This window comes from Larus michahellis, chromosome 2 (assembly GCF_964199755.1).
Source record: "Larus michahellis chromosome 2, bLarMic1.1, whole genome shotgun sequence".
Lineage (NCBI taxonomy): Eukaryota > Metazoa > Chordata > Aves > Charadriiformes > Laridae > Larus > Larus michahellis.
Window position 1 is genome coordinate 170,066,602 of NC_133897.1, and position 24,846 is coordinate 170,091,447.

The following is a 24,846-nucleotide window of genomic DNA, read 5'->3' on the forward strand; positions in this document are numbered from 1 at the left end:
TTGGGATGCGCAGAGGCTGTGTGTCAGCCTCCTGGTGTGCCCTCCAGCCTGGTCAGGTGTCTCCTGGTGGCCTCTTCAACTCTGCGTTTGTGTTACTACAGTCTTTTTCAGGATGGTTCTGTGACGGCAATGCCTGGGCTCAGGGTGTAAGAAGGAAACATGCCATTTCCCTCCCCTTCCCTGCTGCTGCTTTGCCTCTCACCCCTGGCACTGACAGCCTGGTAGGGGCAATGGGACCCTGCAGTTATCGGGGGTGAAGGTGGCCGTCCCACCACCCTCCCTGCAGCCTGCACCCTACCTCTGGCCATCCACCATGTCCCTTGGGCGATGGCACAGCCGAGGGCTGAGGCTTTGCCTGCTCGGCTGCCTTGGAGACAGCAGTAAACTTGTGCCAAACTTTGTGAATTATGAAGACAGGCTGAGAGAGTTGGGGGCTTCAGGAAAGTTAGGGAGGGACTCTGGATCGGGGAGTGGGGCGATAGGATGAGGGAGAATGGTTTTACACTGGAAGAGGGGAGATTGAGATGAGATCTGAGGAAGAAATTGTTTGCTGTGAGGGTGGTGAGCCCCTGGCCCAGGTTGTCCAGAGAAGCTGTGGCTGCCCCATCCCTGGAGGGGTTCAAGGTTGGATGGGGCTCTGAGCAACCTGGGCTGGTGGGAGGTGTCCCTGCCCGTGCAGGGACTCGATAGGCTTTAAGGTCCCTTGCAACCCAAACCATTGTATGCTTTGGGTGAAGTACCTGCAGGCAGTAACCGGCCTCCCTCGCGGAGGGGCTGCCCATTGGGTCGGAGCCTACTGGGTGCTTCTCTGAGGGGCAGGAGGGCAGAGCTGGGGCAGGAGAAACACATCTGTGCTGGGGGTTGAGGGTGTGAGATGGCTGTTTGGGCACGGGAGGGTGCCTGGGGCCGGTGGGACCTGGGCTCTGCTGGGGTTGGATGGCTTCCTTCGCCCAGAAGCTGCCTGCCCCAGTCCCACTCCTGCACCAAGGTCCTGGGAGTGGGGTCACTGGCAGAGGTGGCCTCTGGGACTGCTCTGTCCGCAGTGTCCCAGGGGTGGCCGGGGTGTGCTGGTCCAGATTGTATGGAGGCGTGCTCCAGAGGGCACAGGAAAGCAGCGGGATGTCCCTGCCGAGGGACGGCACCAGCACATATTGTCCTGAGGACACGAGTGTGGGTTTTTGGGGACAGGCAGAGGACCGGCAGAGTGTCCTCTCCTCCGGGGGCCATGGCTGTGCTTTTTCCCCAGTCTCCTCGAGTGACCTGAGAAAGGTAACAAGATACCTTGTCCTTATCTTCTTCTCCAGATTGGGTCTAAATGCCGTTGCGTTCCCAGTTTAACAGCAGCTCGCCTAAGGCCCCAGAACCATATCACTAAGCCCTTTTCTGTGGGCTGTTTCACTCTCTGCTGACGTGAAAAGCTCAAAAGGGAGCGATTTATTGTAAGATGCAATCCGATCTTTTGTAAACCTTGGCATACTCATCCCCAGTGATCTCTCCAGGCTGGCCTCAGCTCCTGCCAAGGGCTTTCTGGAAGAGCCTGAGCAGGGAGTTCGCCCAGTCTGGCTCTGGAGTTTTGCCTTTTTCATGTGGTGGCCGCACCATTTGCAGCACACGGAGGTGCCAGGAACCCCTGAAAGGCATGACGTGAGATAATCAAGGTGACCTGGGGCCAGTTCCTTTTGTCCCCAGTCACCTCTGGGATTATAATACAGCTTTTATTTATTTACGCAGTCTCAGAGCTCAGTGCGCGAGGCAGCTGTTCAGTATCAGTTTTATTGTCATTCAGCACAAGACTGAGCACGTTCGCGTCTGCACGGAACAGGGAACATTTCATCCCCTGTAGGCCTGCCTGATGCTCCTCACCGCATACCAGAGCCTCCCAGATACAAACAGATCCAGTGTCCGGAGCATTAAGGACCAGGATGCCACTTTGGGCTCTGAGAGCGGGTTGTTCAAAGGTGGGAGGCTGTGGTGAAGGGATGACACCAGACTCCTTGGGTCACAACAACCCCATGAACGCTACAGGCTGGGCACAGAGCGGCTGGAGAGCTGCCCGGTGGAAAAGGACCTGGGGGTATTGGTCAACAGCCGGCTGAATATGAGCCAGCAGTGTGCCCAGGTGGCCAAGAAGGCCAGTAGCATCCTGGCCCGTATCAGGAACAGTGTGGCCAGCAGGACTAGGGAAGTGATGGTCCCCCTGTACTCAGGACTGGTGAGGCCCCACCTTGAGTGCTGTGTCCAGTTTTGGGCCCTTCATGACAAGAAAGACATTGGGGTGCTGGAGCGTGTCCAGAGAAGGGCAACGGAGGTGGTGAGGGGTCTGGAGCAGGAGTCTTGTGAGGAGCGGCTGAGGGAGCTGGGGGTGTTCAGCCTGGGGAAAAGGGGGCTGAGGGGAGACCTTCTCGCTCTCTGCAGCTCCCTGAAAGGAGGGGGCAGCCAGGGGGGGTCGGGCTCTTCTCCCAAGGAACAGGCCATGGGACAAGAGGGAATGGCCTCCAGTTGTGCCAGGGGAGGCTTAGGATGGATATGAGGAAAAAGTTTTACACTGAAAGCATTATCAAACATTAGAAGAGGCTGCCCAGGGCAGTGGTTGAGGCACCATCCCTGGAGGGATTTAAAAGACGGGTCGACGTAGTGCTTAGTGCTGTAGTTTAGTGATGGTTTTGTCAGTGTTAGGTTGATGGTTGGACTCCATGATCTGAAAGATCCCTTCCAACCTGGGCCATGCTATGATTCTGCTGTGGGTCACTCTCAGACAGGCAGCCGGTCGCATTCAGCCTGGCTGTTCTCACGCCGAGCACTGAGCGAGCGGGAGGTGGCATTGCCAGCCCAGGGTCGGGAGGGGACTGCCAGGCACCCGGTTCATCCCGGCATGGGCATGGGAGGCACAGGCTGCGGTGGCCTCAAACCAGGACACCCTGCAGATTAGGGCCTGCTGCAGGCTTGATCTCTGCATGCAGGAACGTCGTGGCCTCGTGACGAGGAGGTGGCACCTGAGGTTTTCAGCCCCAGCTGTGCCTTTGAGACAGGCACTGGTAACCTCTGTGCAGAGCTCTGTTGCTCCCACGTGTCCTTGTGGCAAACGAAAGGGTGTTCAGGTCCATCTTCTCCCTTTGACTCCTTGTTCTTGCCCTTGTGCCCACTCACTGGTTTCAGGACAGGATATTTCTCAAGACCACGAGCTGATTTTCCAGCAGCATTTTTGGGGAGAGCTGGAAGAGCAGCTTCACAGAGCTCTGTGTGACCAGCGGACCCTCCTGGTGCCCGGGCGCTTGCCCCTGACTGCCCTCCCTCCCGCCACAGCCTCCACCACAACCTGCCGGCTGCCGGAGCTCCTGACGAGGCTCTCTGCTCCCCGTGGCCAGGCGGACCCTCCTGTCCCAGCCCACCCTTCCTTTCCACCTGTAGCACCTCCAGGAGGACCATGGCTTGGGGTTCACGGCGGCTGGTGGGACGGTCCTGCTGTGGGGTACCTGGGTTAGGGCTGAGCCGTCTCCCTGGCAGTGGCTCCCATGGGATCTCCTGGGCTGGATGTTTGTGCTGGGAGCGCTGGGAGGCTGCTGGGACTCGCTGGGAAAGGCGTGGTCAGCGAGGCCGGCCGGCCGCGTCGCTGGCTGGCCGTGCTGGGCTTTGTGCGAAGCACGTGGAGCCTGTGAGCGTGGAGAACAAGTAACAGAGGTGCTTTGTGTGTCCGCAGCAGGAACTGGGCCACGAGCTGCCCGTCCGTCCCCCGCTAATGAGCTGGGGGTGCTGCGTGCCCGCGCCTGCGCCCACAGCTGCCCCGAGCCACTGCCGGCCCGGCCGCGGGACGCCACATCCCAGCCCCGGGCGGCAGAACAATCCTCCTTTTCATCTGTCGGCCCAAGCTGCCGCACGGCGGACAGGAGCCTCTGCCCGAGCTGCCGAGGCAGGGGACAGCCCTGTCACCATCCTGGTCCCGGTCCCGGGCGGCCCGCCGGGTGCCGGAGGAGGGCAGGGGAAGACTGGAGGCTGCAGCCCCGGTCCTGCGCGGCGATGCCATTGCGAGGGCAGTGGCTGCCCAGGGTGCCGCAGGCGCCGCTCCCAGGAGGCAGGACCTGGGCTGGGGGCGTCTCTGTGCTGCTGAGCCCCCATCAGAACCAGGCGCCTTTTGAGCAGATTTTTCCTGGGCTGGAGACGGGACCTGGCGGCCCTGGCTGGCCTGGGGACCGGTGACAGGGTCGGCAGAGAGCCAGCACGGGGACGGGGCTGTCACGGCTGGGTCCCTGCGGGAAGCGGCCTGCGGAGGTGATGTCTGCAGAGCTGCTCTCCGTGGGGTGCAGCTCTGTGACCTCTGGGATGGGAACTTGGGGGTTGGAACTAGATGATCTTTAAGGTCCCTTCAAACCCGAACCGTTCTATAATTCTATGATTCTATGAGTTGTCAGACAGACCCCAGAGCATGGGGGAGGTTGCCCCCAGTCTCCTCGGGATGTTGAAAGACATGATGTTATGGCTTTGGTTTGGCTGGACCTTCTGATTTGCCCTGTCCAACGTGAGTGTGACCATCAGCCGTGGGTGTGGGTTGCTGGGACGTGGGGGTCCCCATCCCTGTGCCGGACCGGGGCCGGACAGTGTTTGTCACCGCCAGCTTCTCACTGGGCTAGAAGAGCCAAGAGGGGCTGGCACGGGAACCACTCAGAATCGCTGGGTCTCTCCTGTGCCATCACCTCCTGGAGAAACGGCGCCAGTGCCGGCTGCTGCGATGCCCGTGCTCCGGAGCAGGCAGGTCCTGAGGGCAGGGCAGGACAGGCAGCGGCACGGGGGTTTGCCCCACTCGCCATGTCCTGGCCAGGGTCTCCTGCAGGCTGGAGTCCTCCACAGGAGTGGGAGCAGAGACCGTCCACGCAGCACATTCATTCTCACAGGGCCCGGAGCCGTGGGCTGGGCTGTGGCCGGGCTGTCTCACGCCTTCCCGCATCTCACAGGTGAATCAGGGGAACATGCCGGGCATCCAGAGCACCTTCCTCGCCATGGACACCGAGGAGGGCGTGGAGGTGGTGTGGAACGAGCTGCTCTTCACTGACAAGAAGGCCTTTAAAGCACACGAGGTGAGCTGTCGCTCCCCGGCGGGACCGTGCCCACCTCCCCTGAGACCACCCATCCCACCTTCGTGCCAGCAGCGTTGGTCCCCGCTGCTTGTGGGCACACCTCGATCAGCAGTGCTAATCACAGCCTGCTCCGGTCTGCCCGGCATCGTGCTTTACCCTGGCATCTCTCTCAAAGACAGCTCCATGTGTCCTCTGTACCCCAAAACCAGCTTTCCCTGTGACCGGGGGGCACAACCTGCTCCCCAGCCCCAGGTCCCCTTGCCTCCCTTGAGGTGTCCTGCCACGTCCCAGGACCTGCCACCTCACATGTCCTCTCTCTGCCTGCAGGAGAAGATCAAGACCATGTTTGAGCAGCTGGTGCTTGTGGATCACCCCAACATCGTAAAGCTTCACAAATACTGGCTGGATGTGAAAGACTTGAAGGCGCGGGTAGGGAACGCGCGGAGAGACAAAGTGTCTGGGGGGTCCCGAGGCTGGGGGAGGGATGCCAGGGGACCCCAGCGCTGGTGGTGAGCTGCTGGCCGATGCAGAGAGGCTGGGAAGGTGACGCCTCTCTTCCCTCCCAGGTCATCTTCATCACAGAGTATGTGTCCTCGGGGAGCCTGAAACAGTTCCTGAAGAAAACCAAGAAAAACCACAAGGCCATGAATGCCAGGGTAGGTTCCCTGGGGGCAGTGCCGGGTGTCCCAGGTAAAGTGGGTAGCTCTGTGCCCGCTGGCACAGCGTGGGTCTCTGCTCTCAGAAGGCACAGCAAGGATGTATGGTTGCTCCCTGAGCTACCCAGAGGCTCTCTGCTGTAGGGAGATGGCATCTTGGCGAGGGACGGAGCAGGAGCAGGACTTCCCCAGGACATCCCAGACATGGATCCTGCTGTCAGGATCTGACCTCGGGAGCAGGGAACCTGCTGGAAGCTGCTGCAGCGAGGTTCAGCTCCGCGATGCTGACTGCTCCGGGGGCTGCATCACGCTTCAGGAGGCCCATGTCTCCACCACCCTCAGTGAGGGATGGTGGCCTTGTGACTAGGCTACTACTTGAGTTGAAGGGATCAGTCTCACCTGCAAACCCCCTCAGTACAGGTGTGACTAATGGTTTTGCAGGCAGGTCTCAGCCGGCCGTGACTGAGTAGCTGTGTGACCATTGTGGGAGCCCTGTGCTTGACCCTGCACGTGAAGCTTGAGCTCAGTATCACAACAGTGCAGTTAGGCACTCCTAGAATTGGCGTGTACAGAGAAAACCATGTGCATGGACCCCATGCCCATCGCTAGCCTTGCCCCCATTGCGATGTGCCTGTCCACGCTCCCACCGGGGGGTTGGGGCTCAGGAGAGCTCTGCCTGCCAGTGAGGATGAGTTCTCGGCTTCGATGGTGTTCCGTGACCAGGGGTTGGGAAGGACACTGTTGCGGCTGGGACAACAGTCTCGGCAGGGGTAGCGGAGGGCTGATTTCCCCAGTCACTGGGCAATAGGTAGGAGTGACCCGATCCGTCTGCTGGGTTCTGAGGAGCATCTCGTCTGACGGAGAGCTCTGGTCTCTGCTCTAGGCCTGGAAGCGCTGGTGCACTCAGATCCTGTCTGCGCTCAGGTAAGCTTCCCATTGCTTGTGCTGTCGGCTGTCCCGCTTCTCGCTGGTAATGTGCTGAGGGCAGCTTTGTGCTTCCCCAGCTTCCTGCACTCCTGCGAGCCTCCCATCATCCACGGCAACCTCACCAGCGACACCATCTTCATCCAGCACAACGGGCTCATAAAGATTGGTTCAGGTAGGAAGCTGCCGGCCGAGGGATGGGGGGAGTCATGCAGGGTGGTGGGCCAAGGGGGTTGCGGCTGGGCAGAAGAAGCTGCAGGGTCCTCAGGGGATCCCCTGTGCAAGGCTTGGAGTCACCTCCTCTTCTGTTTGTGTCCTCTGCTCCATGACTTCTTACTGCTCTGCTTCTGGATCGGCGCTGACCTGCAGTCTGGCACAGGGTGTTCGCCAATGGTGAGTGTCCCTCTGCCACCTCTCCCAGCGCTTCAGTCCCGTCCCTGGGTCACCCTTCGTCCCCTGCGGGCCCTGGGCGCCTCTCACCAGTGAGGCACCGGGCATGGAGGAGGTCCTGGGCTCCATGGGCGGGGGGACCTCTGTCCCTCTGGGAATTGCTGCTCCAGTAATGGGAGCAGAGGGGCTGAGAGAGCGAGTGCCCCTCAGGTGGTCTGCACGGGCTGGAGCACACAGGGAGACCCCGGCTGCCTCGGGGCACCCCTCTGTGCTCGCAGCCCTGGGGAAACAGCTTAGAAGCACCGTGATGCAGAACGTTTCTCGTTCCCCGACGCAGCCCTCCCGGACGACCTGCGGAGCCCCATCAGGATCGAGAGGGAAGAGCTACGCAACTTGCATTTCTTCCCCCCGGAGTATGGCCGTGAGTCTGCCGGGGGGAAACAGGGAGGGGGGGTCCTGTGCGAGACGTGGGCACAGCGTGTTCGCAGCAATACAGAATTACTCAGTGCATTCAAAAGTAGAGCTGTTGGCCATGAGTCACAGGAGATCTTGTGACGAGGAATGACTGTGTGATAACATTGTAGGTAAAATTTCGTGTTGATTAGTGCAGAGCTGTGCACGTGGGGAAAACAGCTGTGCCTATGTGGGAATGGGCTGTGCATTAGCAATTACTGGTTAGGAACGAGATCGCAGCACGGCCCCCAATAGCTCTGAAAAGATCAGCTTGTGGCTCAGAAACACTCAAAAGCACGTAAAATGTTACAATGATGAGGGAAAAAGGAGTAAAGAATCTTGGTGCCATGTGAAAAGTCATGATGTGATCCCCATCTTGAATATTTCGGCATGAATTTGAGGGGAATAAATGGGGAAGGTTTGTGAGGGCAGGGGTGTGCGGGCAGAGGCGTCTGTAGGGACGAGGCAGGGTGCAGGGGGCTGTTCCTGGGGTGAGCAGGTGGTGGCCTGTTCTCTGTCCTGATGTGGTTCTGGCTTGGTTTTGCAGAAAAGGCTGACGGGACTGCTGTGGACATCTTCTCCTTCGGGATGTGCGCACTGGAGGTAGGGAGCAGGATGGCTGCAGCGCCTGGGAACCTGCAGTGACCAGGGCAGGACTGTTCTTGCTGAGCCTCTGGGGATGGCGGTGGCCTGGGGAGCTTCTCGAGGAGTCTCCTTGCCCTTTTCCAAACCTCGCTGTGAGCTGGGGATCCCTTGCGGTGATGGAGACATCGCTGCTGGGTTCAGCAGAACATTTTCTGCTGCCATGACCCACCCTGCCCTGCATGCAGCAACAGGCTTAGCTCCCCTCTTCTGCTCCCCTCTTCTGTGGTCGGCCGGTGCCTCCTCCTCCTCCTCGGGCTGTGACAGCCCTGGGAAGGGAGGGAGTGGAGGGCAGGGACAGACTGCTCCAAGCACGACTTTCCTGGGCAGACTGGGGGGCTGTTGGTGCTGTTTGCGTTGTCCCCTGCTCTGCGTGGTGCCTGGGAAGCAGTGTCTGCACTGCCGGGAACCCGTGAGCGCTGCGGTAGGCAAGAAACGGGCCCCGAGGGCAGGGACGCGTGGCCAGGGAGCACTGGGGAGCCCGGGAGGCCCGGAGCCTGGCCAGGCGGTGTGTCCCAGTGAGGAGCTCCACAGCTGCCACCCTGCCAGGGGAGGTCCCTTTGGGAAGCCCCCGAGGACAGACCCCGTGATTGGCCGCATGCAGACATGGCTGCGCTCCTGCTTCCCCAGATGGCAGTGCTGGAGATCCAGACCAACGGGGACACGCGGGTCTCGGAGGAGGCAATCATGCGGGCACGACATTCTCTGGATGATCCCAACATGCGGGTGAGTGCAGCTGGCCGAGCCTTGGCAACAGAGCCACCGGGCTGTAGCCTGACCCACAGCTGTGTCAGGAATCCCTCCCGGGGTGTAAATCTGCCCATGAGCGTCCTTCCCCTCGGCCGATACCTGGAACGTCAGAGCCAGCCTGGTATTCCTGTGTGCTCCAGGTTACACCAGTGCTAGGAAGGGGGAACGGAGACAACGACCTACTGGAAACTTAAGGGCAGACAAATCTGGTGGGCTGAAGGACACAGAATCATAGAATTGCCCAGGGTGGAAGGGACCTTTCAGATCCTCAAGTCTAGCCATTGACCTAACACTGACAAAACCATCACTAAACCATATCACTAACCACTACATCTACCTGTCTTTTAAGTACCTCCAGGGATGATGCTGGGCAGCTTCTTGCAATGTTTGATAACCCTTTTGGTGTAAAAATTTTTCCTAATATCGAATCTAAACCTCCCCTGGTGCAACTTGAGGCCATTTCCATGGGGATTCTGCCCTTCCGGGGCTGGTTGAGATGAGAGGCTGGTCCTCAGCCCTGTTTCCCAGTCCTACCAGCAGTAAAGCTGAGTGCAAATTCCCAGTAGGTGCATGTGCAGACACACGTGTACAGACGTACACACACACGCTCCACACAGACATGACCAGACACAAACAGTTGAGCACCGACATGGGAGTGCCATGTTCATGGGCACAGACAGCATGAACAGCCGGATCCTGCTTCCAAGTATCCATGCTCAGGGCAATCCCTTTCGTGGGTCACTCTGGCATCTCGCTCTGTCCCGTGGGTCTCTGTTATCAATCAGACCCATGCTCTGTCTGGTGTCTACAACCCCTCCCCAGCCTTTCTTCTTACCAGCTAATCCATCTTGACGTTCACCAGAGCACCACACACGCTCACGGGGAATAGAGAGCAAACTTACACTGTAAATACTTAGGAACAGAGTTTAAGAAGAAGGCAGGATAGACCGAGGTGGCCCGACGCAGGGCTCAGCAGACAAGTGCCCTGACCAGCGGAGTGCTTAGAGGCAGCCGGTCCCTTTTATCCCCCTCCATTTTCTTCCCTGACCCACCTCAACTCCTCCCTCCCTCTTCCTTTGGCCAATCTCCAAAACGTCCCGTAGTAAGTTTCTACACTCCCCAAATCCTCTTGTTTGATCTCAGAATTCCCCCAGGCGTCTCAAAGTAAATCCTACCCGCTTTGATGCAATAGTCCCCTTGTTTGCATGGTGTCCCGGAGAGAGTTCCTTCTGTTAAGCCTTCAGCATCAGGGGCAGGCGGCATCGCTGCTCACCTCGGATGGTTTGGGGGCAGCTGATTCAGAGGCATTAGGCTGTGTGGGTGCCCACCCTGGCATCTTCCCTCTCATCATTTTTCGGTCTTTGCGTCTGTTCTCAATAGCCCCAGCCAGACACCCGTACAGAAACTGCACAGAGCAGTTAAAGAGGAAAGACAGGCCCCGGCCTGGAGCGTGCGGAAGAAGCAGGGATCTTGCTTTTCTGCCATCAACGAGCAGAAACGGGCAGATGCATCCCTCCCACCCTGCCGCTGTCAGGAGTCCCTCCCGCTGGCTCAGTCTGCCCCTTCTCCAGTCTCCCACCGTCTTTCCGGGTGGGCTGCTGCTCCCAGAGCTGATCCTGGCTGGCTGCTGGGATGGTGCCCTGCCTGTTCTGGGCTCGCATTGCCACCTCCTCCCGGATGAGAGCAGGCAGGGAGCAGAGGTGCTGTGGCCAGGCGGTTGGTGGGTCCCCAGTAGCGTGCTGCCCACTGCGAGCTTGGGTGCTCTGTGCACTGCCTGCCCTGCCCTGGGGCAGTCTGCTGGCAGAAACAGCCGCTCAGATCTGCTTCCTCGGAAGTGTGAGAGGGAGCCAGGGCTGGCAGCGCTGGGAATGAAACAGGGCAATGTCCTGCTTTGCCTCCAGTTTATGCTTTTTCATTGTCCCTCAGGAATTCATTCTGTCATGCTTGACCCTCAACCCGGACAAGCGACCAACAGCCAATAACCTGCTCTTCCACCGCGTGCTCTTTGAGGTCCATTCGCTCAAGTTGCTGGCAGCGCACTGCTTTATCAACAACCAGTGTGAGTAGCCGTGAGAGCGCCCTGCCCTGTTTGAGCTTGTATTGCTGCCCCAGCAGAGCTGGGCACATGGAGAAGCCTGGGGAGAAAGGTGGTGACTCGCAGACCTTCCCTGGGGTCTGTCCCAGCTGACAGCCCCTTTCTGCCTTTGCCCTAGATCTGATGCCAGAGAACGTGGTGGAGGAGAAGATAAAGGAACTGGACCTGAACATGGTGATGGCAGAGATCCGGAGAGAGGGTCGGCCTGGAGTACAGTGGAGGTGAGGATTAGTGGAGGAGATTTCATAGCCGTGAGCTCAGGGCTTGCATCCAGGCTGGTGGTCCTGGTGCCACGGCATAGTAGTCCTTCGCAGTGCTCTTCTACCCTCCCTCTCCCTGTAATCTTCCTGTCCTGTTTCTCTCCCAGGTACTCAGAGGTCTCCTTCCTCGAACTTGACAAATTCTTAGAAGACGTCAGGTGGGTTGAAGGTGGTGCTGGCTGACCTGCAATGTGTCCACCCAGCTCTGGTGCCCTGTGTCTCTCTGCCCTCAGCTCCCTGTGCAGCATGGAGCCTGGGTTGGCTGCAGCACATACAGGATGTCCCCTTTGCACAGCAGCCCTCACTCCTGTGCGATCCCCTCGGCGGTGCCACCCGGGGCGAGCAGACCGGGGCTGTGGTGCCAGGGCAAGGGTCGCTCTGTGACCTGCCACCTCCTCACTGCCAGCAGATCCCTGCTCTGGGACACGGTCCTCCTCAGCTGAGCTTTGCTGGGGCTGTAAGAGGACAGGCCTCAGCTGTTTGTCCTCCCTCTGTGTCTGTACCAGGAATGGGATTTATCCTCTGATGAACTTCGCTGTTTCCAGACCCCACGCCCTCCCACGTGCACTCTCCCAGCCCCAGGAGGACCCTCAGAAAGCCAAGACTCCCACCCCGGAGCCCTTTGATGTGGAGACCAGGAAGGTAAGGTCAGATCCAGGTGGGGACGGATTCCCTGCTGGGAGCACGTGGATGGTCCCCATTCCTGACACCCTGCTGCAGGGACACCTCTCCCTGTAGCCACGCACTGAGCTCCAGCCCACGTGAGAGCTCTTCTCCTCGTTGCATTGGCTGCCCCAGGACTTCAGTGGTCCCTTTGGACGGAGATAGTGAAGTCCATTTCACCTGAGACCTGGAGCAGCCCCGTTGCCTCCGATTCTCTGCCTCTGCCTTCCCTCCTCCCACATCTGCAGGCAGCTCTGTGGCACAGCTTGTTCTGTGCCTTTTTGATGGTGTGTAGGTTTGGAATCCCACCATCGTTTGGTTCTGACACTGCAGTGTCACACTGAGGTGGCAGCTGAGCTCAGGCCCTGCTCTGGCTGGCACTGCACAGGTGAGACCACATGATGTGACACTGAAGTCACAGGCAGGAAGGTCATTGCAGGTGGCTTTATGGAGCCCCAAGGGCAGTGGAAGGGGTGCTGGGCAGGGAGTGCTGGAGTTCTGTATCCAGTTCTGGGCCCCCTGGTTCAAGAACGACAGGGAACGGCTGGAGAGGGTCCAGCGGAGGCTACAAAGATGATGACGGGACTGGAGCATCTCTCTGATGAGGAAAGGCTGAGAGCCCTGGCTGCTTCCCAGGGGCCGGAGTCGGCACTTGTCCTTTGCTGATACGCATGTGGGGAGGCAAGTTGTTGGCCACCATTGTCAGGACATAGCTCGGGCACGGCCCTTCTTACAGCAGCTCCTGTCTCCTGAACGGCCAGCCACCGCTGGGAGCAGTCAGAGAACTCATCGAGCTGTCTGCACCTCTCTCTTAAAAACCCATTTTGTACCAAGTATTTCCCTGTGCGGCTCTTTCCCTGTAATGACACATCTAGTCATTAATCACTAATCACCTATGGCACCGTCTTTGCGTTACTGTGGAAGATATGAATGCAGTTTCATACTTGCATTGAATTAATGTTAAAAATACTATGTAGGGCTAAGCCTAATTCTTATTCCTGCGAGATCCTGTGAAATGCTTCCCTTCAAAAAGCACATCTGCAGTGGTTTCTTCATATCTGCCAGAGAATCAGCTTTCAGTGCACTTAACTTATGCTTTATTCATACTGCTCAGTGCTTATTTTTAGTAAGAGTGCTGTGGTGATCAATCGGATACATTAGAGAAATGTAAATGTAAACCTACACAGTTAGGTCTTTTCCCCTCTCTGCATTTGTTATATCATAGAATCATAGAATCTTCATGGTTGGAAAGGACCTTTGAGGTCATCGAGTCCAACTACACACACACACAAAAAAAAACAACCAAAAAAACCACAACCTACAATGTCTGCCACTAGAGCTTGCCCTGAAGTGCCAAATCTAGACGTTTCTTAAATACCTTTTTCACCCAGTGCCCCAAAGTACGTTCTGCAAGTGCATTGTCTGTCTGACCAAGGTGTTCAACCAAGTAGTTTTTACCCAATTTGCCAAAGGACTGGTGATCTCAGAGACACTGAGTTTCTACAGATTTTGTGAAAACTTGCAGCTGGACAAATCTGCAGGTCCCAGATCGGTGTAGCTACAATGCACTGTTTGTCTGTTCTGGGAGGCACCAGAATATGGATGCTGGATGGATCCAAGGAAAATTTTTTCATGGTGAGGATGGTTAAACAGTGGACCAGGGGCTAAGAGAGGTTATGGGCTCTCCTTGGAGGTTCTCAAAACCCAATTGGGCAAAGCTTTTAACAGCCTGGTCTGAATTCACTGTTTGTCTTGTTTTGAGCAGGGGCTCGGACTAGAGACCTCCTGATGTTCCTTCCCACTTAAATGATTCTTTGATCATGGGCATTAGGCAGAGAGAGGTGGGGAGCAGGTGGCAATGATGCACTCAAATGTCATCAGTCCCATCTTTGATGATGTCTGCAAGATGCTGTGCAGTTCCATGTCATTCAGCACGATAAAGGAGCACATGGCCAGATGGTGCGTGAGGCAAGAGCACCCATCTTGGGCGCACAGTCACGCTGCTCAGCTCTTCTTGGAGACATGGATGGCGTGGAGATGACAAAGGTCAGAGGACAGCAAGTTTCCTGATAGAGAGCGCTAAACACCCAGGGCTGTTTGTCCTAGGGAGGAGCTGTGGTAGAGAGGTGCTGGGTCAGAGGGAGGAACAAGCATGGAACTCACCTCTGAGCATAAGGAATATAAATGAAACCCAGTTAAACTCCGCATGGAACAGGGGTGGTGATTCCTCGCTGGCTTTCCTGTCTTTTGGACTGACCGCTTGCACGCCCTCTGGCTGTCCTTTGCCGAGACAAGACCACTTCTGGTGTGAACCATTCTCATGGGAACTTGAAGCTGACCCAGTTCCTTCATAGGAACTTGATAATAAAATGCCATATTTATCTAATGCATTTGAATGTTCCACAATGCAATGCGGGGTTTCCAAAAGAAAATCCATGTGCCATTTTAATAATATTCAAGATTTCAGTTTTGCTCTTCCATCTGATTTAAGGACTGGTCATCCCGTAAGGACATGAACAAGTGCAGTATTGAAACATAACCGAGAGTTTAGGCAGGGCTTTAGGGGGAAGCTTACCCATGGCAAATGGAGCAGAGAATTCATTCTGGTTGTAAAGTTTCCCAGAACTTCACCTTGCGCAGGGCTCCCTTACCCACCTCTCAATGAGCTGAGAATGGTCACGGTGCATTGGGCTAGATTAACCCTCAGCCGCTCCACCCGGACAATTCCTAGAAATGCGGGAAGAAGGAAAAGGTCAGGCCAGCAGTTGGAATTCAGGGACTATAGGAATTTGAGAGTCTTGCTCGGAGAGCAGAAGTAAAGCAGACCTGAGGGAGCCAGAGGGACTGTGTCCAAGCTGACGTTGATTTTGGCCTCTTCTAGGTGGTGCAAATGCAATGTAACATGGAGCTGAATGAAGACAAGACCCAGTGGCACGTAAGTATTCAGCTCGTATTCTGCATGAGGCACTGGGGCAAGACTCTGTACCCGACCCTGGCGTCTGGCTGGGACTCGGTTTGGTCTCGGCTAGTTTGCTGCAGCACCCAAAGGACTTACTCTTGTCCCTTTATAATAAAAGAAGACTGAAGAAGAACAAAACCACCAGCCCCTTCTGGCTGCAGGACAGGAAGACCTTGACATCTTTGTCTGGACATCTTTTAACTCATACTTCTCTCTAGTTTAACAGTTGCAGGTTGGCTGTAACTGTTGAGAAAACATTCCTCTAAGACAGGCAAACTACCCTGCCAGAGACATCCAGCATCTCGGCAGCTACCGACATCCTCCCTGCTCACCACTGCCAGCAGTTTCTAGTGCTGATGGAAGAGTCAGCACCTTCTCTCTTACGGAGAAACTGGTGTTTGTAAAGAGCACTCTCTTCTCTCTGCAGCTTACTCTTCTGCTGATCCTGGAGGACAAATTGCATCGACAGCTGAGCTACGACTTGCTGCCCAGTAGGTTTACTTGCAAGTAGATTTTCATGCGTGAATGCAGAAGTATTGCCTGGTGGCCCTGGTCAGGTTTATGCTCAGATTGTCTTAGACACACACAGATTGTGTTTACAGACAGATTTTCTTTCCTCCTTGTACGGGGAGAGCAGGCTAAACCCAAATGTCTGTGTGGTACCAGTTCTTGTCCATTCAGACCCTGAGCTTTTAGCCTCTGGCATGCAGCAGTAACCTGTGCGCTGAAGTGAACTTTGGGAGTTCAGTGAGTGGCCAGCATTTCACCCTGGGACGTGTGGCCTGCGGTTCTTGGGGCAACACTAGTGAATTCTTCCCTCATTCCCGACACTGGCACAGTCTCCGTAATATCTTTCAAAGGAGAAGGTGGAGTCTCCTCCGAGGGAGCCCCATGGCTCCAGGGAAAGGTGCTTCTCCTCAAAGTAGGTCCATCACCGCAGGCTCCTTCCTAAAACATGCAGGAGCCTTCTGGAGGCCATGCAGCTGGAGTCCTTTGACTGCCTTACACCCAGAACTAAAGCATAAAGCTTGGAAATTAATGCTTGGGAGTTTCTGCTTCACCAGCTCCCTGCTGCCTACAGGTAGTGGCCCACCTGCTTTTCATGCTGAGCCAAAACAAGCAAAAAACCTCTCAGAGCGACACATTGCCCAGACTATTGTGCTTTGTGCGATTTGGGACTGGAGCTCGTTCCTGCTCAGAACCTTCTTCAGCTCCCACTCACTGCCCACCTCTGCTCTGTCTGCCCCAGAATTACTTAGCAATTACTTAGTGTTTACATAGCAATTACTTAGCCCACCAAAAGTATACAGCACGTGCCCCTAGAGCATCACGAAGCATAATGCAGGTGTGCTGCGGGTGGGGATAGGGACACCAGGGGAGGAGGAACTGAGAGATGTATGAACTCTTGTGTTCTCCCCATTCCTTGTCCCTGCAGCCGATAACTCCAAGGACTTGGCCACAGAGCTGGTGCATTACGGATTCATCCACGAGGTAAGCCTCCTGCCGCCTCCTCAGCTCAGCCATGCACACACCGTGCTACCAAGCGCAGTCCCCAACTCCCCGTGGTGCCTCAGAGGAGCAAGAGCTCCTCTGTTCCCCATCCAGCAGCTCACAGGGGCCAGCCTGCAGCCCTGTGCTGTGCTCACTCCCCCTGTGTGAGTGACAACGCATCCTTTTTGTGGTGTTTGTTTGGGTCTTTTTATTCCATACTTCGCTCATGCTGAACTCCAAGGTTGCTGCTTTGAGGGGACGGTTGTTGTGTCCTCCATCGTGTTGTGATGGCAGGGTTAATGATATCAACCTCGCCGTGTCTGAATGGGAGGACCAGAGGAGTGCCGAGGGAAGGAGGTTGAGGCCACCTCCCATCTCCCAGAGGAACTGCCCCACGCTGATGTTGCCTGGGCAGCTGCCCGTAACTCCCTTTGCAGATTTCTGCCTGGAGAGGTGGCTGACCCCAGCGTCCAGCTTCCAGGCTCTCCTGTAGGTGTTTGCACAGTCCCAAGAAAGAATTCCAGGCAGCCCAGTCGTTCAGACCACTCAGCAGCATAGCCTCAAGGAAAGGGAACGTGGGGGAATTAAAATATATATTTATTTTTATTTTGTACAAGTTAGGAATTCTGGGGCTGTAGGCAGAGTTTTGGAGAATTCCTCATTCTGGATGCTGACATTAGCCAAGGAAGGGGTCAGCCTCACTGAGGGAAAAATTTATGTGAGTACACCTGCAAAAAAAGTACACCTAGACTTTTTTCCTTTCTTCGTCTGAGCATGGTGACTGTGCAGCTTGGCACTGACACTCTGGGGTGCTTTCTCCTGTGCGCTGGAAAATATGTGGCATTTGCGGCAACCTAGTGCTGTAGAGTATACCTCACATGGGTCCGTGTTCCACGGGCTGTAAATTACCTTTCTCTTTCTTTCTCCTAGGAGATAACCTCCTTTTTATGCGTCTTCCCCTCTTTAACATCTTTTCTGCTCCACAGGTGCCAGCTGCCTTTTCTCAGGGATGGCGTAACTGATTTATTGTGTTAAACTCTGAGCAAATGTCCTGAGCCTGTGTTGAGCTTGGAAGTGGGCTGCTTGTTTCTGACCTGAAGGACTTGTGTATCCAAATGCTCGTCTCCATTTCCAACTATAGTGGTTGGCCTAAAAAAAGATGCCACCTATGCCACACAAATCTTACCTTCAAAAATCCCAAGTTTTTTCTTAAAAGTAGTAATTTAGCAGCAGTAGTGACAAAGGTGTGCCTCTAAGGAAGAAACAACAAAACAACTGATTCTGCATTTTTCATTTGAGTGAGAATTTTGAGTTTATTTCTGGCAATTCCAAAACTCCTCCATGGTACAAGGTGGGGGTGTTTTGCATCCTTTACATATCGTTGTGTATTTCAGTAATTTCTTTCTTAAGGAATAAATACTGTAATTATGTTAGAAACCACCTACTCCTGAACGTGTGAGAAAAGAGATTTCTGTACAAAACAGTTGCCAGACCAACAAGAAGTGACATTCATTTTTATTTTTGCGTGCAGTGAGGATATTATAAAACAGATGGCCATAGAAAATAATTAACTGACCACTGGACCTAAAGTTAAGTTGAAATTAAACTAAGCAAAAGAAGCTGGACCTGTTAGTTCCTTCAGATTGGAAGCTCCAAGGAACCGTGTGCTCTTCTGCTTTTATATTGCACCTGACACAAAAAGGCTCCATTCTTGATTGGTCATTTGGCATTATTCAGTAAATATGATAGTTATTAGTAGATGTTCTTGCGAGTTGTTCTCTTCCTGTATCAGAATTTAGGTGTGAAATTGGTGGCTTGGGATGGAATCGTGTAAGGAAGGAGATGTCCAAGGCAGCCAAGCCAAATCGATCTGTTGATGTGTTTTTCTTATTTTATTTTAGGATGACTGTGAGAAGCTGGCTAACTTCCTGGAAAATGCCTTCCACAAATACCGGTCTCCTCCCTTGTGAGTCACCTCACTGCGGTCTGGGACAGAGCGGTCCCCTGTGCCGCTGGGGACGGGAAGTGCACCAGACCAGAAGAAACCGCGGGGCTCCTGACCGAACTTCCTCCATCAGGACTGAGCGGGCACTCGCTCCTGACTGAGCCTTTGCAGCCCATGGGAGGCGTGTGCCTGAGCTGGGGTGTGGAAGGGCAACAGCAAGTGGAGGAGTAATCAGCAGACACAAGAAATTACATGTGCATCTTGAGAAGCCGGGACCAAGCAGGAGCACACGTTCCGGTCCCCACTCCTGAAGCAGCCACCCAAAGGGAGCTGTGAGGCGCGGGGGAGCAACCCCTGCAGCCCCTTCCCGATGGTGCTTGTGAAGATGCAAAGCCGCTGCAAGAATCCCCCAAACTGATAAATTTACCTCTGGGAATAATAAGCTTTTTTCACTGCAGGTCCCAAAGCTATTTTTTTCCTCTTTGCCCAGAGTTGGTAATACCTGCAGAAGAGAGGAAAGGAGCGGGCTTGGAAAGCTCTGGCACAGTTTCCGATCTGCCACATTCCGTTCTTTATACCCAGTTTCTCCTGTTTCGTTAAGGTTTCCCCAGCACAGATGAAACACTGTGATGCCTTGTAATTAGAATCGCACATCTTGGTGTAAGCTGAAGAGAGGACTTCGTGAGCGGGACTTGATATGGCATGAGAGGAAATTCCAGAAATCCAAACCCACCAGCTGGATCCAAACATGTGGATCAGCCAAAACCTCACTGGTGCTCAACAGAACCCTCGTCATTCCCCACTTTGTCTTACAGCCTTCCAAAATCTCATGCCATCTTAAGGGGAAAACCCCTGATGCCTCTTCCTTCCCTGTTTCTCCTTTAGTGTTTGGAACTTCAGTCATTAGCCTGGAGAAAGGGGCAATCATCTTAGCTGCTGCGCACGTCAGGTTCAGTGGGTGAAAAGTGCAAATAGGAGTTATTTGTGTCACAAAAGCCTTGCCGTGCTGCTCCGTGCTGTTCACATTGTGCTGTGTGGAACCAGCTGTACCGTGCTGCGCTGTGCCGGTGCTCTGCGCTCTGCCGGGTCCTCCTGCCTGTGGCTCTCCCTGCCTTACGCTGCCCGCGCTTTGCCGTGTCGCACCAACTGTATCGCGCTGGGCTTGGTTTGCCGTGCTAGGATGCTATGCTGAGCTGCCGACTTGCGATGTATTTCCCAGTTGTGCTCTGCTGTGCCAACTTTACAAACTGACAAATCAATAAAGCCACTGAAAGCAGTTCGTCTCATCAGAGCACGCCGCTCAGCAAACCACTCAGTAATTTCTTAGTCACTCTTAAACTACGAAGATGTGAAATAGCTTCCCTGAGTTCAACAGACTTATCCACAAAGTCAGGCAAATTGGGTAGAGAGGGAATTCAGTGGAGCACAAGTCTGATGAGGAGCGGCTGAGGGAGCTGGGGGTGTTCAGCCTGGAGAAAAGGGGGCCGAGGGGAGACCTTCTCGCTCTCTGCAGCTCCCTGAAAGGAGGGGGCAGCCAGGGGGGGTCAGGCTCTTCTCCCAAGGAACAGGCCACGGGACAAGAGGAAATGGCCTCAAGTTGCACCAGGGCAGGTTTTTGGATGGATCTTAGGAAAAATTTTTACATGGAAAGGGTTATCAAGCATTGGAAGAGGCTGCCCAGGGCAGTGGGGGAGTCGCCATCCCTGGTGGGATTGAAAAGCCGGGCAGACGTGGTGCTGAGGGACATGGGGTAGTGGTGGGTTTGTCAGTGTTAGGTTGATGGTTGGACTCAATCTGAAAGGCCCCTTGCAACCTAGACAATTCTATGAAACATCCGACAGCTGCTTCATTCAGAAATCACGCTTTCTCCTCAACAAGTTTGTACTTGCCTCTGCAAACTGAGAAATTCCTTCATATACCAACTGCTTCATTTCCCTGATGAGTTAGTTAGCTCTTTAACATGTTCCACCTGCCTAAATTCATGGCTTGATTTAACATTGCCACAGCTCAGTTTGTCTAACGGATTTCCCTGCCACTGGGTGTGCTGCATTCGGCAATGACAAGATCATTAACCAGCTTCTGCAGGGTGTTTCCAGGACAGGACAGGTTGCTCTCATGGAATCCCAGAACAGCTGAGGTTGGATGGTACCACTTGAGATCTCAAGAGGTGCCTTCCAGCCTCTGTGACCATCTAGTCTGACCCCCTGCTCAAGTAGCATCAGCTAAAGCGGGTTGCCCAGGACTGTGTCTAGTCAGGTTTCAGTATCTCCACAGATGGGGTCTCTCTGGGCACAACCTGTTCCCATGTTCAACTGCTCTTGCAGAAAAAAAGTGCTTTCCTACATTCAAATGGAATTTCTCAGTTTTCAGTTTATGCCCATTGCCTCTTGTCACTGGGCACCACTGATGAGAGCCTGGCTCCACCTTCCTTACCCCCTCACCAGACATTTCCACCCACTGATGAGATCCTCCCGAACCTTCTCTCCTCCCAGCTGAACAGCCCCAGCTCTCTCAGCCTTGCCTTTGACAGAGCAGCTGTGGCTGCCCCATCCCTGGAGGGGTTCAAGGCCAGGTTGGATGGGGCTTTGAGCAACGTGGTCTGGTGGGAGGTGTCCCTGCCCAGGGCAGAGGGGTGGACTAGATGGTCTTTAAGGTCCCTTCCCACCCAAACCATTTGGTGACTCTATCACAGATGCTCCAGTGCCTTCAGCATCTTGGTGGCTCTTCACTGGACTCGCTCCAGTCTGCCCGTGTCTGTCGCGTCCTGGGAAGCCCACCATTGGGTCCAGTGCTCCAGGTGTGGCCTCACCAGTGGAGAGCAGAGGAAGGGTCAGTCCCTCCAGCAGCTGGACAGGTCTTCCCTTGTACAGCCCAGGATGCCGTTGACCTTCCTTGCCGCGTTGCTGGCTCATGGTCAGCTCGGTGTCCGCAGGACACTCATCCTTCATCACAAAACCAGCACCAGCACAAGGATGGAAATGCTGCCCTCACACTTGACAGTCAGACACAACTCCTTGGAGTCCTCTCCTGCAGGAAAGCATCCTCAAACACTGATGGTCAAGTCCAATCTGCTAATAAGGATTGCAATTCCTGCCCGTATATTAGCTGTGGTATGCACACCTTTTAGTAGAGTATCATGTCTTAAAGATTGTGTAACGTAGGAACGCACTGCGTCTGAATGTTTTCCAGTGGTAAACTGATGTGACTTAAATTTAGGCTAGAAATAAGGCAGACATACAGTTTGATGTTCCAATACAGATATTGTACCTTTACCTTATCTTGTTCACTCCTAGATGAAAAGCACTTTTGCAATGCAAGACTTTCTCATCACAATGGTAATTAGATCTTAAGTCATCTTTCAACTGCTTTTTGTTAAGCTTTATTGGCCTGAACTTTATAAACTTTTTTTGGTGAGGCAGGCTTTCAGAATCTGTAAACTTCTCGTAGTTTTCCCTTAGTTTTTCCCTGAGTCCCCCACCTCCTCTGCAGCGGGGCCCGGAGACCGCGGGGCCCTGGTGCCAACGGAGCTCAGAGTTCCCGTCCCTCAGAGCCGGGCCGCTGCCTAGGTAAGGGCGGGTCCTGCTGGGCCTTGTTCCGGAACCGCACTCCGCCCCGTGCCAGGCCCCGGACAGGCCGGGCCCGCCCAGTCGAGCTGGGACCCTCATGGAGCGGCCGCCATCACGCCGCCCGCTCACATGACTCTCCCCACTTCTCGCGAGACATTTCCCCTCTCCCGCAGCAGGACTCTCGCGAGAGCTCTGCGGCGCGCGCGGAAGGGGGAACTCTTGCGAGAATCCCGCGCGGACAGCCGACGGGGTGGACAAGATGGCGGCGACAACGACCATCTCCCTGGTGAGCGGCGCGGCCGCCGCCCTCCCGCGGGCGAGCTGGGGTGGCGGGCTCGGGCCGGCCCCGCTCTGCGCAGTGCCGGCCGGCCCGCAGGCGGGGGGCGGCTCGCCTCGGCCGCGGGGCGTCGTGCGCGGCGGGCCCCGCTGGGCCGGGCCGCCGGTCGGGGCCTGCGCGGTGGGGGCCGGGGCGGCTGCCGCGGCGCGGCTGCGGGCCCTCCGCCGGCTGGGGTCGGCCTTTCCGCCTGTGCCGGCCCCTTCCCGGGCTGGCCGGTGAGGGGGGAGGCGGCTGTCCTTCCCCGGCCGCCCTCGGGGAGGGCCCCGCTGGTGCAGCGGATGGGGCTTCCCGTCGCGCTGAGCCGCCATCGCTGTGCGCTCCCCCGGTGCCCGGCCGGTGCTCTGTGCCCGTTCTGGGCTTAGCAAAAGGGTTTCACTGCGGTACCCGCGCGATACTTCGTTTGGGCTTCCTTGGTTTCAGAAATTCACCTGTTTGAAAGATCTGGCTAGGCGCTAGGGGTTTTTTAAAAAGGTGTTTAGCAGAGACCTTTCTCCCAGGGCCTTCTAGCCTGAGGTTAGAAAGTGAGCTGCTGATCACCTTTCCTGACAAACGGGTTTGGTGCCCAGCGAGCGGTGGTTATTTTTATATTTCCTGTTGCTTCCTTTATTTTAAGAAAGGACCCCAACTGTATTGATTTTTATAAGAGTTCTTTGTGTTTTCGGGAACGTTCTTTAGAGCTTTCCTGAGTGGACTGCTAATGTTGTAAGAAAGTGAAGGAACACTCTCATTTCAGAGGCTTGTTTTCTTTGTGACTTACCCTTAAATAGAAGAAATTGAAGTCCTTCACAAGGGCGCTGTTCAGCTTTCCTTGGACTCCTCGTTTTTATTTTTGGCTAACTGTGGAATTGTGTAAAATGGAAATACAAAACCCGTTAGGTGTCAAGCTTCCGGGGAAGGTAGCTTGTAGTGTAATTGTGGATGCTGGGGAACTACAAAGCGGGTGGCCAGGCTCATGTGCTCCTTCCAGACATCATCAGATGCTCATGGAGTACTGGGCTGGATAGACCATTGGTGTGACACAGCAGGATATTTCTTAATGTTTTTCTATTTTCTGTTTTTCTTCTCCTTCCTCCCCCATATTGTTTCCATGGAAAATACTGGCTTTCTTTCATGACTAGATTTAATTCTAAAGCTGCTCTGTTTTTCTTTAAGGGTCTACCTTCAAACCTTGAAGGAGTTGTAGTTCACAGTATTCCTTTTTTGAGTTCCCAAATACTGGTGCTCATAATCAGGAACAAATACGAATGACTCACTTTGTTTCCCCATCTCATCTTTGCGTTATTAGGACTTTGTTAGGTTAGGAGGTTTGCCAGGTTAACTCTGGGAGTGAGTGGTAAAGTCATGAACGTGTGAGGTTGAATATAATTCCAAAGATGATCGAAAGCAAAGGAATGCTATATTGCTTAGGGTGTGTGAGGACCTAGGATTTTGTTTTTCCTCAAAGCTAAGGTAGTGACCGTCCTTTGTTTCACAGAACACTGCTTCAGCCAGTTGGTTTGGTGTCATTGTGTAGTTCGATATATGTGTATTTTAAAATGACAATGAATACATTTCAAAAATAATTAGTTAACTTCATAACTCCCAGCCACTGCACGGTTTTGCTGCATGGAGGTGAACTGATGCGGTGGCTAGTCAGACAGAAGCCTGTCAGAGCTGCAAGTCTGTTTACAGTAAATTATCAGGGCCTTACAACATAAACAGAAAAATAAAGACCTTGCTTCAGAGTTTCTATTTATCTATGTATATCAGCTATTATAAACAAATTTAATCAACACTGTAAAAGAAACTATTGTGTTACTTTTCTACACATTTGCCACTTGAATTGAGCATTAAGAGCTGAGCAGAATACGGTAAATGTGAGGAGTTTGATTATTTTTGTTTGATTGACTTCAAACACCAAGCATTCAAGCTTAAACCTGTTAGCTTACACTATCAGGTTAAAAATCATGTTTGCATTCAGAGTTATACTTCTGTTACAGATGAAGCAGCACATTGAGTCCACACAAGTCTTAATGAACCTGTGATTATTCTTGGGGGTAGGAGCAAGAATCGTATAGGCCCCAGGAACTTAAAATTTATTTGCAGGGCTGGTGGGTGGCTGTATGAGCAGGAGCTAGGAGGTAGCAATGGCCTGTAGATGTGCACAAGAAATTGTCAGCAGCAGTCCTATGACTGAAGGAAGTACATAAGTACCGTGGCAGATAAGGGAGGTGAGGAACAATATGCATATTTTGAATATGCTGATGTTATTCAGCAGTGTTTGGCTACAGAAGAATTCAGAATAGCCAGTGTCAGTTGTGTCTCTGTTGGTACATCTGTCACTTCCAGAATGTTTTGACAAGAGGCAGTAGGTATCAGGAACAAAGAAAATTTAAAGGGTTGGTTAGACGAAAGATGATGTTAGAATACAAGCCTTGAGATGGAAGGAAGTAGCTTTTTTTCATTTTGCTTTCTCCCAGACGAGGTGGTATCTTCGTGCTCAAATGACGTAGCGTAAGAAACAGCCTTCCAGTTTGACTGAGTATTGAATGTTTTTCTTCAGTATGAGCTTTTGTAGTATGACTGGAAGGTGTTTATTTTAAACTTCAGGGCTGTTAAACATCTTAAATAGAGCTTTCGTTCTTGCCAGCTTCACACAATGAGTTA

The 24,846-nt window shown here is 54.1% G+C and overlaps 2 protein-coding genes across 19 annotated transcripts in view; both read left to right on the top strand.

Moving 5' to 3' along the window:
* The window catches only part of NRBP2 (nuclear receptor binding protein 2), a 31,573-nt gene extending 9,862 nt beyond the window's left edge, over positions 1-21,711 (top strand). For 4 of the 11 annotated variants that reach the window (XM_074578079.1, XM_074578075.1, XM_074578073.1 and 1 more), the window contains 17 exons: positions 4,947-5,069; positions 5,397-5,498; positions 5,636-5,725; positions 6,609-6,649; positions 6,730-6,824; positions 7,019-7,042; positions 7,377-7,460; positions 8,040-8,095; positions 8,765-8,860; positions 10,811-10,943; positions 11,098-11,200; positions 11,347-11,397; positions 11,746-11,881; positions 14,784-14,837; positions 15,289-15,352; positions 16,297-16,352; positions 18,254-21,711. In XM_074578079.1, the coding sequence (XP_074434180.1) occupies positions 4,962-5,069; positions 5,397-5,498; positions 5,636-5,725; positions 6,609-6,649; positions 6,730-6,824; positions 7,019-7,042; positions 7,377-7,460; positions 8,040-8,095; positions 8,765-8,860; positions 10,811-10,943; positions 11,098-11,200; positions 11,347-11,397; positions 11,746-11,881; positions 14,784-14,837; positions 15,289-15,352; positions 16,297-16,352; positions 18,254-18,322 (1,362 nt within the window). In that variant the 5' untranslated portion in view covers positions 4,947-4,961 and the 3' untranslated portion in view covers positions 18,323-21,711. Of the gene's footprint in view, positions 1-4,946; positions 5,070-5,396; positions 5,499-5,635; positions 5,726-6,608; positions 6,650-6,729; positions 6,825-7,018; positions 7,043-7,376; positions 7,461-8,039; positions 8,096-8,764; positions 8,861-10,810; positions 10,944-11,097; positions 11,201-11,346; positions 11,398-11,745; positions 11,882-13,667; positions 13,949-14,783; positions 14,838-15,079; positions 15,353-16,296; positions 16,353-18,253 lie in introns of those variants that run through there. The other 7 variants (XM_074578076.1, XM_074578081.1, XM_074578074.1 and 4 more) reach the window with 4 other exon arrangements.
* A 5-nt stretch (positions 21,712-21,716) lies between these two features.
* The window catches only part of PUF60 (poly(U) binding splicing factor 60), a 30,413-nt gene continuing 27,283 nt past the window's right edge, over positions 21,717-24,846 (top strand). For 2 of the 8 annotated variants that reach the window (XM_074578064.1, XM_074578067.1), the window contains exon 1: positions 21,717-22,149. Coding sequence is in view for 2 of the 8 variants with exons in the window: in XM_074578068.1 (XP_074434169.1) it covers positions 22,123-22,149 (27 nt within the window). In the remaining 6 variants the exon portion in view is untranslated. The remainder of the gene's footprint in view (positions 22,150-24,846) is intronic. The other 6 variants (XM_074578065.1, XM_074578066.1, XM_074578068.1 and 3 more) reach the window with 5 other exon arrangements.